This window comes from Apostichopus japonicus, chromosome 10 (assembly GCF_037975245.1).
Source record: "Apostichopus japonicus isolate 1M-3 chromosome 10, ASM3797524v1, whole genome shotgun sequence".
Lineage (NCBI taxonomy): Eukaryota > Metazoa > Echinodermata > Holothuroidea > Aspidochirotida > Stichopodidae > Apostichopus > Apostichopus japonicus.
Window position 1 is genome coordinate 18,765,310 of NC_092570.1, and position 13,629 is coordinate 18,778,938.

Genomic DNA, 13,629 nt, shown 5'->3' on the forward strand with positions numbered 1-13,629 from the left:
ATGGATTAGGGGAAGGGTTTAGGGGAAGGGATTAGGGTAAGGGCTTGGAGGAAGGGAAGGGTTTAGGGGAAGGGAAGGGTTTAGGGGAAGAGTTTAGGGAAGGGTTTAGTGCAAGGGTTTAGAGGAAGGGTTCAGGGGAAGGGTTTAGGGGAAGTGTTTAGGGGAATGGTTTAGGGGAAGGGATTAGGGGAAGGGTTCAGGGGAAGTTAATGCTTTACGGGAAGGGAAGTTTGTAGGAAAAGAGAAGGGTTCAGGGAAGGGAAGGGTTTAGGGGAAGGGGAAGGGGAAGGAAGGGCTGCAGCCATATTTTAAAATAATGTATCTGATCATCAGTGTAATGTTACTTCCTTAAAGCCGGTGACAACGTTAATGGCACAAACAAAGTAGGCACTGCTCTAACATGTTTAACTTTAATCTAAGCAAAATGGAAACGGCTCTTTGCAATTATAAGTAATTTAATCTTGACAGTTGCTTTTGTCATGTTTAGTATTTGATTACTTTCACAATCTATTACAATATCTTTAGTCAGCACTGACTGCTCAGTTTAGACTGTATGTGCATGAGGTAAACTCAACAAAGTAACACCTATTTTAGAAGTCTCCCTAGACTCAAGCTCAAAGAGAATGAAACGAAAAACAAATTGTCCTATCACTTTGTGATGAAGTTTAAAAATTAAAGGAAAGACTTCAAAGGCTGGTTCAGTATCTGTAAATTTGTAGTCTCTAAATGTCCAACAGTTCTAAGGACATGTTATGTTCGATGAGAATTTTATATATATATATATAAGTCTGTTCTCAAAGTATCTCTTTCGAGATCCAGCATTAGGAATCACAAATTATTTCGATTTGGTTAGCATCATGTTTGATCTCTAGAGTAAGGCAAATATGTCACCAAAACAGACCTAGTATTGTTTGTTACAGATGACAAACGCCTACAATGGAATTATGACCTTCCTTACCGGTTTTGAACCTCTGGACATACAATCAGCATCCATAGCCTAGTGGTTAGGGTGTCCGCATATAAAGTGTGAGGCCCAGGTTCAAATCCCGGTGGAGGCTGGAAGTTTTTTTCACTGTTCTGGTTTTTCGACTCATTACGATTTCAATTATATATATATATATAAACTTACAACTGGTTCAACTAAGAGTAATATTAAAATCTTTTTTTAACATGAAGAGAAAGTTGGATAAAATAGGCAGTTAGTTTGACTTTGCCCAGTTAGCTTTATAGAGGATTAAACTACAATATGGTAAACTTGAGCTATATATTTATATATATATATCTATATATATATATATATATATGAACTATCTAGGTTTTAGCATAACCATGTTAGCAGTTGCTTTCTGGCAGTGCAGAGCATGATCATGATCATGGACAAAGCTACAGGAAAGGAGTACCACAGTATAGGAAGCAGCTAGAAATATATGCTATCCATTTAGAGGATGAAACAATGTATGGAGTACCCATTGAGGGGGATATTACAGCAGATGTACCACCCCAAGAGTACCCCAAGAAGGGCATGCAACTTGAGCAGCTCCATCTAGAGATGTTAACAGTGAGAGGATAAAGAGTAGGCAAGATCTGGGCGAGAAACGATTCTCAGACCGGTTGTCATTCAATAGCAAGCAAACAGGTTCAGAGATTACTTGACCAACATGATCCTAAAATTTAACAATGGTTTAAAGGAGGTAAAAATTGACTGGGCAGCACCTTACCAACAACTTGCTGTTGATTTCAAACCTTTGATTCCGAGGACTTTCAAGCAATAGGTGTGTGTACTTAATCTGTATTCACGAAAACATAATGTCAATAATGTTGACAATTAATAGGGATAATAGGCCTAACTGACAGCACCATTAGTGCCGATAAATTCTAAGCAGCTAGCTCGTGTTTTGTGATGATGTAAAATAGATTGAATTTTTTTTCTTTTTCTTGAGACATCTCACAGGCCGCAAGAAAATCACTGGCGGGCCGCATGTGGCCCGTGGGGTGCAGGTTGCCCACCCCAGGTTTAAACCTTTCATTTCTATCATTTTTATGCTTGTTAATGTTCCTTGATCTGTGGCCGGGTGTGAAGATTGCCACAGTGAATCTTCTTCTTAATGTTGAATAAGTTAAAGACATATACAGCAGACTAAATTACCCATGCCAGTTTCTGCAAAATCATCGTACAGGGAAAGAGTTTTTTGGGGGGGGGGGCCTGCTGCACAAGACTCGTCGCTCCCATAGATCTAAGAACCTATACGTCTTCTGCACTACAAAAATTTTCAACGTATGATCCAAATGTGTCAGACTGCTTTTCAATAAATGATTTTCCCGAATATTTTCAAAACCTGCCCTAGCGCTGCTGCGGTATTTGAGATATACTTTTGCTGAGCGGTTGAATATGTTATTTTTTTGACCCGACTTACTTGCATTGGGTATCATAGTATTTCTCTTGCCGTTGCTGAAGCAATAGGCCTCGATGACCTGCAGTATCTGGTTATCCTCCTCTTGACGACGCTCTGGCCTGAGGAAGGATGGAGTTTCAGCAGCAGCCTTGGGCTTATCTTCAGAAAGGAATCAAAGAAAATGAAAAATGATACTTCATCCGGCTTGGTTTTTACATCTATTTTTATGTAGAAATTTTTTTTTAAATACGTAATATTCGTGCACTTCCCAATCGATCGACTCAAGCACTATTACTCTGACATGCTATCGATTATTACTTCATTCCCTCTGAAGCAAGGGGTTTGCAAATTAATTATCTACATGGGCCGGAGAGAAACATTGGGGGATGCAAAGGGCTTGACACAACCAAGGTGTCACTGTCCCTAGATTGAGTAATGTGCAATGTAGGTCTTTAACGTCAGCAATACCCAATTAACACAAATTGAGGGCCCACTTTTATTCTTTCTCTTTTCAGTTTTTTGCTAAACTGGATTGAAATAAGATATACCATTACAATTATACTAATGTTGAATAACAATATGTAACACCCATCCGATCTTACATTGTACAGTAATGCCCATAACAAGATGGAATATACATTGAATCCTACAATACACAGCAAAACCAATCATATGACAAAAACAACCATGCAATCCTGCCAGTAACATAAATATACATAATATATGACAGGCATGTAAGTGAGCTTTGTTCTGGTTATTTTGGATGGAACAACCTTCAAACACCCCCCCCCCCAAAAACTGTCTGTAATCTGCAGGGCTAGAAAAATACTCCACCTCCCCTCCCCTCCCCCCCTTCCACCCTTCCGACCGAGGGCCCAGGCTTGCTGGTACCAAGGGACTTCCATCATGAGCAGAAAAGAGGCAAATAACTACAAATCCTGGCTATGTGCCTGCATAATATGACATGACACCCATAGGTAGCATATCCTACCATGCATAGTAACATAATGTGATTTTGCAACTATCATATGCTAAGTGAGCTACATTCCAGCAACATCCATGACATGGCATATACTACGAGTGACCAGCACAAAAAACCAAACCTGCAATATGTTGCTTAGCCAACAAAACTTCTACAAAGCCCCCCCAACTCCTCCCCCACACCTTCTACAAAGCCACCCCCATGACTCTCCCTCCCCGTTAAATACATCACCAGATAGATCAGGGCTCACCTTTTCTCTTTGTGGATTGAAATCCTTTCTTTTTGCCGGTAGGGTTTTTCGGGTCTCCCAATTTCATGGACCACACCGCGGTGGGGTGGATGGGGGCCGAGGGCCTGAAACCGACGCTAGTCAAAGTGGCAGGACTGGATGGAGGCGTGAGGGACTGAGACTTGGAACTGTTGATGGATTTGGCTGTCCGGGGTGATGGCAAAGTAGCACTCTTGCCCATGTCCGAGGGAACCAATCTGGGAGAGAGAGTATTTGGACTTAATTCCCTCTTTGTTGCCTGTTAAGGAGAAACAAAAGAAATTGAATAAATATTAAGCTTTGCTTGGTGTATCATGAATTCACTTTAACGGTTTCATTTGCCTCCATTGTTTGAGGAAGGTAGGCAAAACTTCTGTATTAGAAACGAATGGGTTTATCAAAGAAGCTGGTTGCATTTGAAAGCATCACCTCTTTCTTTTCCATCAGTGTTTTACACTATATAAGCATAAACTGCATTGCTCGTCTGTTACACTTATGATGTACCTATGTACCTATATACCTTCTTAGCATATCATAATCACAACTGAAACTGTTATAGTCGTTAACTGTTGAGGACCATTGCTGACTAGTTGTTAAAATAAAAATATGTGAGAGCATCAGTAAAACATCACTATTTACTGGCAATGGTCCGTGCCTAATCAGCTGATACTTGGCTCTGGGTGATGGCACGAAAAGGGAGGACAGTAGACCAGTATTGACCACATATCAGAGGGAGTGGATCAGTTCTAAATCAGATCACCAAGTCCCTCTAGAACACAGCTGGGCCAAGTGTGGTCCATGGATCGCATACGGTCAGTGCAGGAATTTCCTGCAGCTCTCTAGGAGGTCTGTAACCCCCCCCCCAATAAATCCAGCCCAAGCAACCTTATAGTATCTGCATCAGCAATGTTTTTTATCCAACTATAAATCAACTGATACAAAATTTACCGAATGACCCAGACAGGGAAGAATATGAAAATTTGCAAATTTTTATAAAGGAACATCTAGTGAGATAAGGTGCAATGCATATTTACGATTCTTCTGCTCTTATTGTTCCTATATGAAGTAATGTTTCTAACATGGGAGCCGGTTGATCTGTAAGTCTTACAGACACAAACTTTTCACTGCGGTTCATACTATCTATTCCCCTGCCCCACCCCGCCCCGACCGCTGCTCTAGATCTCATAAAGTAATAGCCCTATAGTTGTGAGGAACAGGTACGATAGGTGAAGAGTAAATGTATACATGTAAATACTCCTATGTATGACTGACTAAAAATTAATCTGCAAAAAGCAGCCAAATTCATAACAAACATCCATTTGGAGTAATGAACTCTTTTTTTCCACAATTTTACAACCTACACCAGAGTACTATTTCACCAGAGCTGTGACATGTCACTTCAAGTTACGGCTGAGTCATTATCAACTAAAGTTGACCTGGCTCGAGTCCATTCACCGACTGGACTCACTACAGGCGTTTTATCTCTATGGGGGGGGGAAAAAAACACTGGACAAACTTTTGCAATCTAAGCAACATGAGTCGTGGCCCATTACATAGCACAGGTATTCTCCAAGTTAAATTCAACAAGTAAGGCCTTTTAACTTTTCTTTCCTAACCTGAGTAATGGGTATGGGTGGAGGAACCATGACATTCCTGAGTTTGGGTACTTTGTTACCACCGGTCACTTTTTGGGCGGCCTGGATTGCCTCAACCATGTCTTCACGGTCCATTAGTGAGCTGCATGTGACGGTGGTTTGGTCCATACCTGGCCCCGATAGCTCAAAGGCCCCCAACTGGGTCTCTGTATCTGGCAAAGAGTTGGCCAGCACTGTGGCAATTGGAAATTTGTGCTGCAGGACATTACAAAACAAAAAACAAAAAGAGTCATATTTTCCACATGGCATGATCAATTGTGATTCCTTTGACAGGTTCTTCCGTACCGAGATACGACAGCCAACATTCTAGTAACCACTTGCTCTAGGAAACCATGCGTATGTAGTCTACTGCATAGGCAGGCCCAGGACACACTAAGCCCCCCCCACCCCCACCCCCTCCCCTGTCAAGTTTTCATAAATTCATGGTACAATCATGGGCATATGTAGAATTTTTTATCCTAAGATGACAATACACTAGATGCTTTATTCCATATTTCCCCAAGCCCCTAATTGGGCTTCAGCCTGCCCCAACAACCTCCCCCCCTCTCCCCTCCTCAACCCTCCTCTTCTCATATGCCTGCTTAAAGAAGTCGATGGTATCCGCAAAGGTAACGACCTTCCGTCCCACATACACATACACTCGAGAACGAGACGATGATGATGATATAATTACCTGATATATGTAACCGCTCATTGACTTGGTGGGGTGATGATGATATTATTACCTGATATATGTAACCGCTCATTGACTTGGTGGGGTGAAGATGATATAATTACCTGATATATGTAACCGCTCATTGACTTGGTGGGGTGATGATGATATTATTACCTGATATATGTAACCGCTCATTGACTTGGTGGGGTGATGATGATATTATTACCTGATATATGTAACCGCTCATTGACTTGGTGGGGTGATGATGATATAATTACCTGATATATGTAACCGCTCATTGACTTGGTGGGGTGAAGATGATATAATTACCTGATATATGTAACCGCTCATTGACTTGGTGGGGTGATGATGATATTATTACCTGATATATTAACCGCTCATTGACTTGGTGGGGTGATGATATTATTACCTGATATATGTAACCGCTCATTGACTTTGTGGGGTGATGATGATATAATTACCTGATATATGTAACCGCTCATTGACTTGGTGGGGTGATGATGATATAATTACCTGATATATGTAACCGCTCATTGACTTGGTGGGGTGATGATGATATTATTACCTGATATATGTAACCGCTCATTGACTTGGTGGGGTGATGATGATATTACTACCTGATATATGTAACCGCTCATTGACTTGGTGGGGTGATGATGATATAATTACCTGATATATGTAACCGCTCATTGACTTGGTGGGGTGATGATGATATAATTACCTGATATGTGGAACCGCTCATTGACTTGGTGGGGTGATGATGATATTATTACCTGATATATGTAACCGCTCATTGACTTGGTGGGGTGATGATGATATTATTACCTGATATATGTAACCGCTCATTGACTTGGTGGGGTGATGATGATATTATTACCTGATATATGTAACCGCTCATTGACTTGGTGGGGTGATGATGATATTATTACCTGATATATGTAACCGCTCATTGACTTGGTGGGGTGATGATGATATTATTACCTGATATATGTAACCGCTCATTGACTTGGTGGGGTGATGATGATATTATTACCTGATATATGTAACCGCTCATTGACTTGGTGGGGTGATGATGATATTATTACCTGATATATGGAACCGCTCATTGACTTGGTGGGGTGATGATGATATTGTTACCTGATATATGTAACCGCTCATTGACTTGGTGGGGTGATGATGATATTATTACCTGATATATGTAACCGCTCATTGACTTGGTGGGGTGATGATGATATTATTACCTGATATATGTAACCGCTCATTGACTTGGTGGGGTGAAGATGATATTATTACCTGATATATGTAACCGCTCATTGACTTGGTGGGGTGAAGATGATATTATTACCTGATATATGTAACCGCTCATTGACTTGGTGGGGTGGAGGACAACTAAATGTGTGACGAAGAGTAAGATGAGTAGCTCCTGGCGCGAGCCGCCATCTTGACTCGACCCTTGAATCATCTTGACAATTTCACCTAGATTGCTTATCGGCTGCGGAGAGAGGGAGAGAGAAACTATCGATCAATGTCCGCCTTCAATCAATCCATATTATCCATGTCAGATGAAAAATATGGGCTATGATTCATGGGTGTTATAATTACAGCTCGAACCAATCACGTTATAACTCATATGAGAGAATAGGACTTCAAAACAATGTGTATTTTCTTACATTTTCATTCAAAATATGCATTGATCAGTGGTCTACCATTGCGAGATTACAAAATGTGAACATTTTGGCTTCCAGGATATATCATCCTAACCTAAATAACAGAGGGGGTACCAGAAATAGGACAAATCAGATGGGAGTTTATAAAAAGATAGTAACTATGTGTATTAAAACAAAGTGCTGAAATGAAAACTGACTTCCAACTACCTTTAATAGCAAGGTTAATCCTGTACACTACTTTTTGAGGAACCTAAATAAAACTCCATACACAACAACTCTTTGAATGATTTTTGACAGCTGCCAATCGGAAATTAACTTAGATTTTAGTCACTATAGATTTGAGGCTAACAGAGGATCTATGTAATTTATGGCATGCCAACTATATCCTTGGATTTATTTTGAAATGTTAAAAAATATATGTCTTTATGAGTTAGTAATATCTGAAGATGAAAAAAATCTGGCACTGGCTCAAGTGGTTTGTTTTATTGTATTTACTTAAATGTTAGCAACACTTTTACCACTGTCATGTCTACATAGCAACTAAAACAATGTTGTATGATATTTGGTGACTAAAAAAAACCCAGCTGTGCAGGTTTAGCATATTTTTAACAAAACATTTTTAATAAAACACAGCCGATATGAGCATTTTACCTGAATTAGGTAAGATCGTTGGCTTTCCTTAATAATTTAGTCAAAGGCTATATGTACTATAGGGATCTAGTTGATTCTTGCTTTAGGCCTGTGCTTATTGTATGCCACACCATAGTTTAATGAATTCTCAATGTATTTGCTACAAAACTGCATATTATGAAAACATTTCTGCAATAGTTGGTGCATGGAATAGCTTCTTTTTTGGTTGTGTTTGTCATCTCTAACATGAACTGATCGACGTACCAGTCTTCCTTGAAATAAGCCCATGCCTCCTCAGATAAGGAACATTTCAGTCACAAATAATATTAACAACAGGATCAATAGAGTACAACAATGCTAATATGCTATGCTGATATGCTATACTGATGCTATAAACTGAATGCTATACTGATATGCCCAGGTGGGATGAGAAGGGTGCAAACGTATAGAGTGGATATAGGTGCAAGAGGGGTGAAATAATGACCCCTTACCTCTCCTTCCCAACCTTGTACTGTTCCGGTCATAATGTCCAATTCGATTTCCTTCTGCTTTCGCACAAACTGACAGTTTTTCTGAAATATTACCAAAGAAAAGGGAGGAAAAGGTATAAAAAAAAATGATATTTGACACACTTCATTTGTTTATTACAAGTTTGTTTAGGTTAAGTATTAGTACAAATATGGTTTGAAGACAGGTAAAAGAGAAGAGGTGAAAAGTATTTTAATACCAGCAAAAATTGTGTGACCATCAAATTGAAGAGATATTACCAGTAGATAAAGTCATTTCATAATTGAAGGGTCCAGTTTTATTCTATATTTATTTTTTATTATTATTTTTCTTTTAAGTCAAATGTTACAAAACATACACAGATCTTATTTGACCTTTGTATTTGAAAAGATAATTAGCTATCTGTATTTTTAACCACAGTTTCTGTGACAAATGGATGTTGCTTTAACTCAAGGAATTGACAACCTGCATTTTAGAAATCATTGTAATAAGATACCTTACTCCCTTACCCTTACAAGGTATAGGAAATGATGCTGGTTAACATCAGGTAACCAAAGGTGAAAGGACTAATTATTTATAGCAGGTCACAGACTCATATACGACACCACCACCAACGAGTGAATCGATGTAAAATATGCTTTTTCCTGTTGGCCAGGAAAACAGCAACTTGACCAATTAGAGCCTTGTTTAATACACAACTTGACATCTAGATAACTAAATCTTCAAAACCCTGTGTAGAGCTGTCCTCTGGGAAGTGATTAAACGTGTGATGAATAATGGTTCCGAAGGGGTTGATGGAAGTTGTGTATGTAGTTGTAGGATGAAGGTTAAATTTTTTTTGTTTCGGTCGCTAAAGTCATTGTTAAAGCAAACTGCTGTTGTCTCTCTCCATGTGTCTCTTTATGGTTGGATATCAAAGTTGGGCTACATTTTCTGTGTTGTTCCTCGTATGAGAACAAACACAGTCACCAACCCCCCCCCTCCCCCCCACCCGCACATACAATAGAGCACACTTTGTGTATCACATGATTATACCATCATAATCCGTATAAAAAAGAACGACTTTTGAAGGGGTTAATTCTTAAGTGAGGAGATGACCAACAGACGGTAATTGAGATGTATACTCAAAAAAAGTTCTTGAAATATCTCATTTTTTTTAGCCCGTCGAAATCTCTCTCCTGCATTCGGGGATGCATTTCCCATTTGCTCACAAAAAAAAACGGGTTACGACAATTTAGCCTAGTGCCGGCACTGAGAGTGTTTCACTTTTCTTTTCCAGCCAGGCAGGAAGAGAAATCCTTCGTAAGCATTGGCAAAGAAAATCCACACTGCCAACAGGCATTTTAAATTTCAATTCCAAAACTGGATAAGACAAAGCTTTTGTTAATAACTGATAGGGGGGGGGGGGGGAGCACACGCACAATATTGTGAGAAGTACTTAACGCCCCAATTTTAATTCCTTTGATAAATTCAAGGTTTAATTCAATGGAGTAACAAAGTTCATGTAAATCATTTTCTAAAGAAAATATGTCCAAACAACGCACAAAAAAAGCCTGTAGGTACATAAACTAGTATCTAACAGTTAAAAACATTGGCTGACAATAATTCCCTCCTATATTTATCGGGAGGAAGTAAGTTTTGGTGCAAGAATTTATTGACTGCAACTTTGCACGACACAGCGGTAACCGCATGGCGAAATATCTCCATAAGACGCTCGTGTGTCGTCTAAGCGATGATGGTATCAGAAATTCCAAGTAGAACCAAACAGACCAAAAACAAACAAAGATAAATGGAATGAGACCACAAGAGAGCGAGGGGTTTATTACGGGTGGGGTCGTAGGTGTTATTGACACGGTACTCACACAAATATCCTTGTACACAGAAATAGATGTGGTGATGTTTATTCTGTCTGGATGCTCCACCTACAAACAAAATAACAGAGTTGGAATGTTGCCACGAAATATATTAATTGCAATCATATAAACCAGTGACTTCTTACTAGTTTTAACGCACATATTTAATTTTCGATAACAGCATGGAAAGGCATGTTGCACAAAAAGATAAATGTAGCAATCATATAAACTATTATCATATTAGTTTTAACGCACATACTTAAGTTTCAATTACGATTGCAGTACTACTACATTACATACTACTCAGTCAGTAATCCAATAACATTACTGGCAGTATGCTGCTTTGTTTTGATTTCTTGTCAAAATAATGCATAACCATCAAAAGATTCACCAGGAGCTGAAGTTTATAGAGAAAGCTTGGCAAAATGCCTCTAAATATGGCCCATTGCAAGGGGGCCGAGTGTGGGCAAGGAATTGCTACCGGGGCAGTAATCAAAATGGCTGTGTCGGGGGTCTTGAAACAAATTTCTTGCATGTGTCAGATACAAAATTCACAGGTGCACATTTTTGCGGACAGAATCATGACACAGTCATTCCTGTCAGCTTGCCAAACAGTTTAGTAAAAATAAAAGCAAATGGATTCAAAACTATGAAATTAGCTGTTATGACGAACATGTTCTTAGACTCACAGGAGTATGTCGTTCTAATTCCATGAGGTCGTTTGGATATTTTTCTGTGAGCCTGAAAGGTTTGTAGAGTCCTGTTGTAAGTGCCATGATGTCCGAACCTTTGCCCTCCATATATCTGGAAAGTTCTTCTCTGTGAGAGTAGAACAAGATAGTATATCAAAAGTTACAAACTGTTTGTGATGACTCTTTGATTTTACTTTTCAAGATGGTTCTTTAGAGACAAAAGTGTGGGAAAATATGAAATGCAAATGAATAATTAGTGATTGTTTGACAGAATATTTAGAGCAGTACTTATGACCTTAGGCTGAATTTTAGTCTTGACATATGTTACAGTCCAAGACAAAGAAAAAGTGTTTGTAATATTTCTACAAATTATTCTGGTTTCATGATATCAACATAAAAAATATGCCAATTTTATGAAATGATCCTTTACGGCTAAATTTACAATTTCCAGGTCTGAGCAAACATTTAAGCAAACAGTGCATATAAGTAAGTTTTATGAGTACTACAGCAGTTGTTGGATGAATTGAATGACATGCTGAATAGAGTTAATCCCTCGTAAGAGAAGTATTTATATATTTCATGATTTATCAAATTTTCAGTGAAAAAAAAACTTATAAGTATTTTGGTAGTATCACAGCAGTTGTTGGGTGAATCGAATAACATGCTGTATAGAGTTAATCGCTCAGAAGAGAAGAATTTATCAATTTCATGTTCTATCAAAATTTTCGGGAAAAAAACGACTTACAAGTATTTTGTAAGTACCGCAGCAGTCTTTGGGTGATTGGAACAATATGCTGAATAGATAGACTTGTATTCTGTCGAGGCTTTCATGTAGCAGACACCGACCTTCCGATGTCGACCTGCTAAGTTCGATACCTCCTCCAGGTTTTTACTGAAGGTTTCCTGAAATTTGAGTAATTCCACAAGATTGCAAAGTAGTGTGGCTTGGTCTGTAGCTGGCAGCCTAAATGTTATGAAAGGGAGAGAAATACATGAAAATGGTTTAAAAAAATGCTTGTGCAAAATTATTCTCCTTTTTTTGTTAGCTTAACAAGGTAATACAGAACCATTTTAAAGACAAGAGAGAGAGAGAAAGAATGAAGCAACCTGAAAGGGAAAAACTGAAGCAACAAGGGTCAACATGCAAAACAGCCTAGTGACACAAGTCACACATATATCTCAAGCTTCAACGAGCAATGTACACTCCACACAGCGGTTTGTCTCACTCTTAGCTATTCCATTTATGTAATTTACTCCCCCACATCTGAGCATATATTTGTTGTGTCAAAACCTGTTGAAAGATCTTTTGAAACTTCAGGCAACTTTTTCAGGCATCGAGGAGAGTTAAATTAGATATATACCCCAAAACTTCCTGGTTTGGGTATTTACAAATGACGAGACTTTCCCGCCTCCTATACATATGCAGTCTGTACAACCCTAGACAATTACAACTGGTAATATTCTTGCACTACCCCTCCCCCTCCTGCCATGAACCTCTCCAGGTCACTGCCCTCTTCCATCCAGATTTAGCCATTATCTAAGGCTAGGTAGTTCGGAGAGCAGATATGTTAAGGAGACAGGAAAGAGAAGAAGTCAAAGAGAAGAGAAGAAATTAATTATATCTAACATCTGACTTGCAGTGACTGAGTATTCTTGTATTCTAGCACTGTTGCATAAACTTGTACTCCCCTCTGAGATTAGTAACAGTACTAGTAGTATTCTAGTGCAGGGATCAGTAATAGTGCTAGTAGTATTCTAGCACAGGGATAAGTAATATTACTAGTAGTATTCTAGTACAGGGATCAGTAATAGTGCTAGTAGTATTCTAGTACAGGGATCAGTAATAGTGCTAGTAGTATTCTAGCACAGGGATCAGTAATATTACTAGTAGTATTGTAGCACAGGGATTTGTTAGTAGTAGTATTATAGTACAGGGATCAGTAATATTACTAGTAGTATTGTAGCACAGGGATTTGTTAGTAGTAGTATTATAGTACAGGGATCAGTAATAGTACTATTGGTATTGTAGCACAGGGATCAGTTATAGTAATAGTACTATTCTAGCACAGGGATCAGTAATAGTACTAGTAGTATTCTAGCACAGGGATCAGTAATATTACTAGTAGTATTGTAGCACAGGGATTTGTTAGTAGTAGTATTATAGTACAGGGATCAGTAATAGTACTATTGGTATTGTAGCACAGGGATCAGTTATAGTAATAGTACTATTCTAGCACAGGGATCAGTAATAGTACTAGTAGTATTCTAGCACAGGGATCAGTAATATTACTAGTAGTATTGTAGCA

At 38.8% G+C, this 13,629-nt stretch overlaps 1 protein-coding gene across 5 annotated transcripts in view; it reads right to left on the reverse strand.

Moving 5' to 3' along the window:
- LOC139974902 (rho guanine nucleotide exchange factor 7-like) overlaps nucleotides 1–13,629 on the reverse strand; it is a 64,814-nt gene that overhangs the window by 23,259 nt on the left and 27,926 nt on the right. For all 5 annotated transcript variants that reach the window (XM_071982428.1, XM_071982426.1, XM_071982429.1 and 2 more), the window contains exons 5-12: nucleotides 12,069–12,287; nucleotides 11,321–11,450; nucleotides 10,641–10,700; nucleotides 8,763–8,843; nucleotides 7,320–7,466; nucleotides 5,260–5,493; nucleotides 3,626–3,902; nucleotides 2,415–2,552 (exon numbers count right to left, since the gene is read on the reverse strand). In XM_071982428.1, coding sequence (XP_071838529.1) covers nucleotides 2,415–2,552; nucleotides 3,626–3,902; nucleotides 5,260–5,493; nucleotides 7,320–7,466; nucleotides 8,763–8,843; nucleotides 10,641–10,700; nucleotides 11,321–11,450; nucleotides 12,069–12,287 — 1,286 coding nt within the window. The remainder of the gene's footprint in view (nucleotides 1–2,414; nucleotides 2,553–3,625; nucleotides 3,903–5,259; nucleotides 5,494–7,319; nucleotides 7,467–8,762; nucleotides 8,844–10,640; nucleotides 10,701–11,320; nucleotides 11,451–12,068; nucleotides 12,288–13,629) is intronic.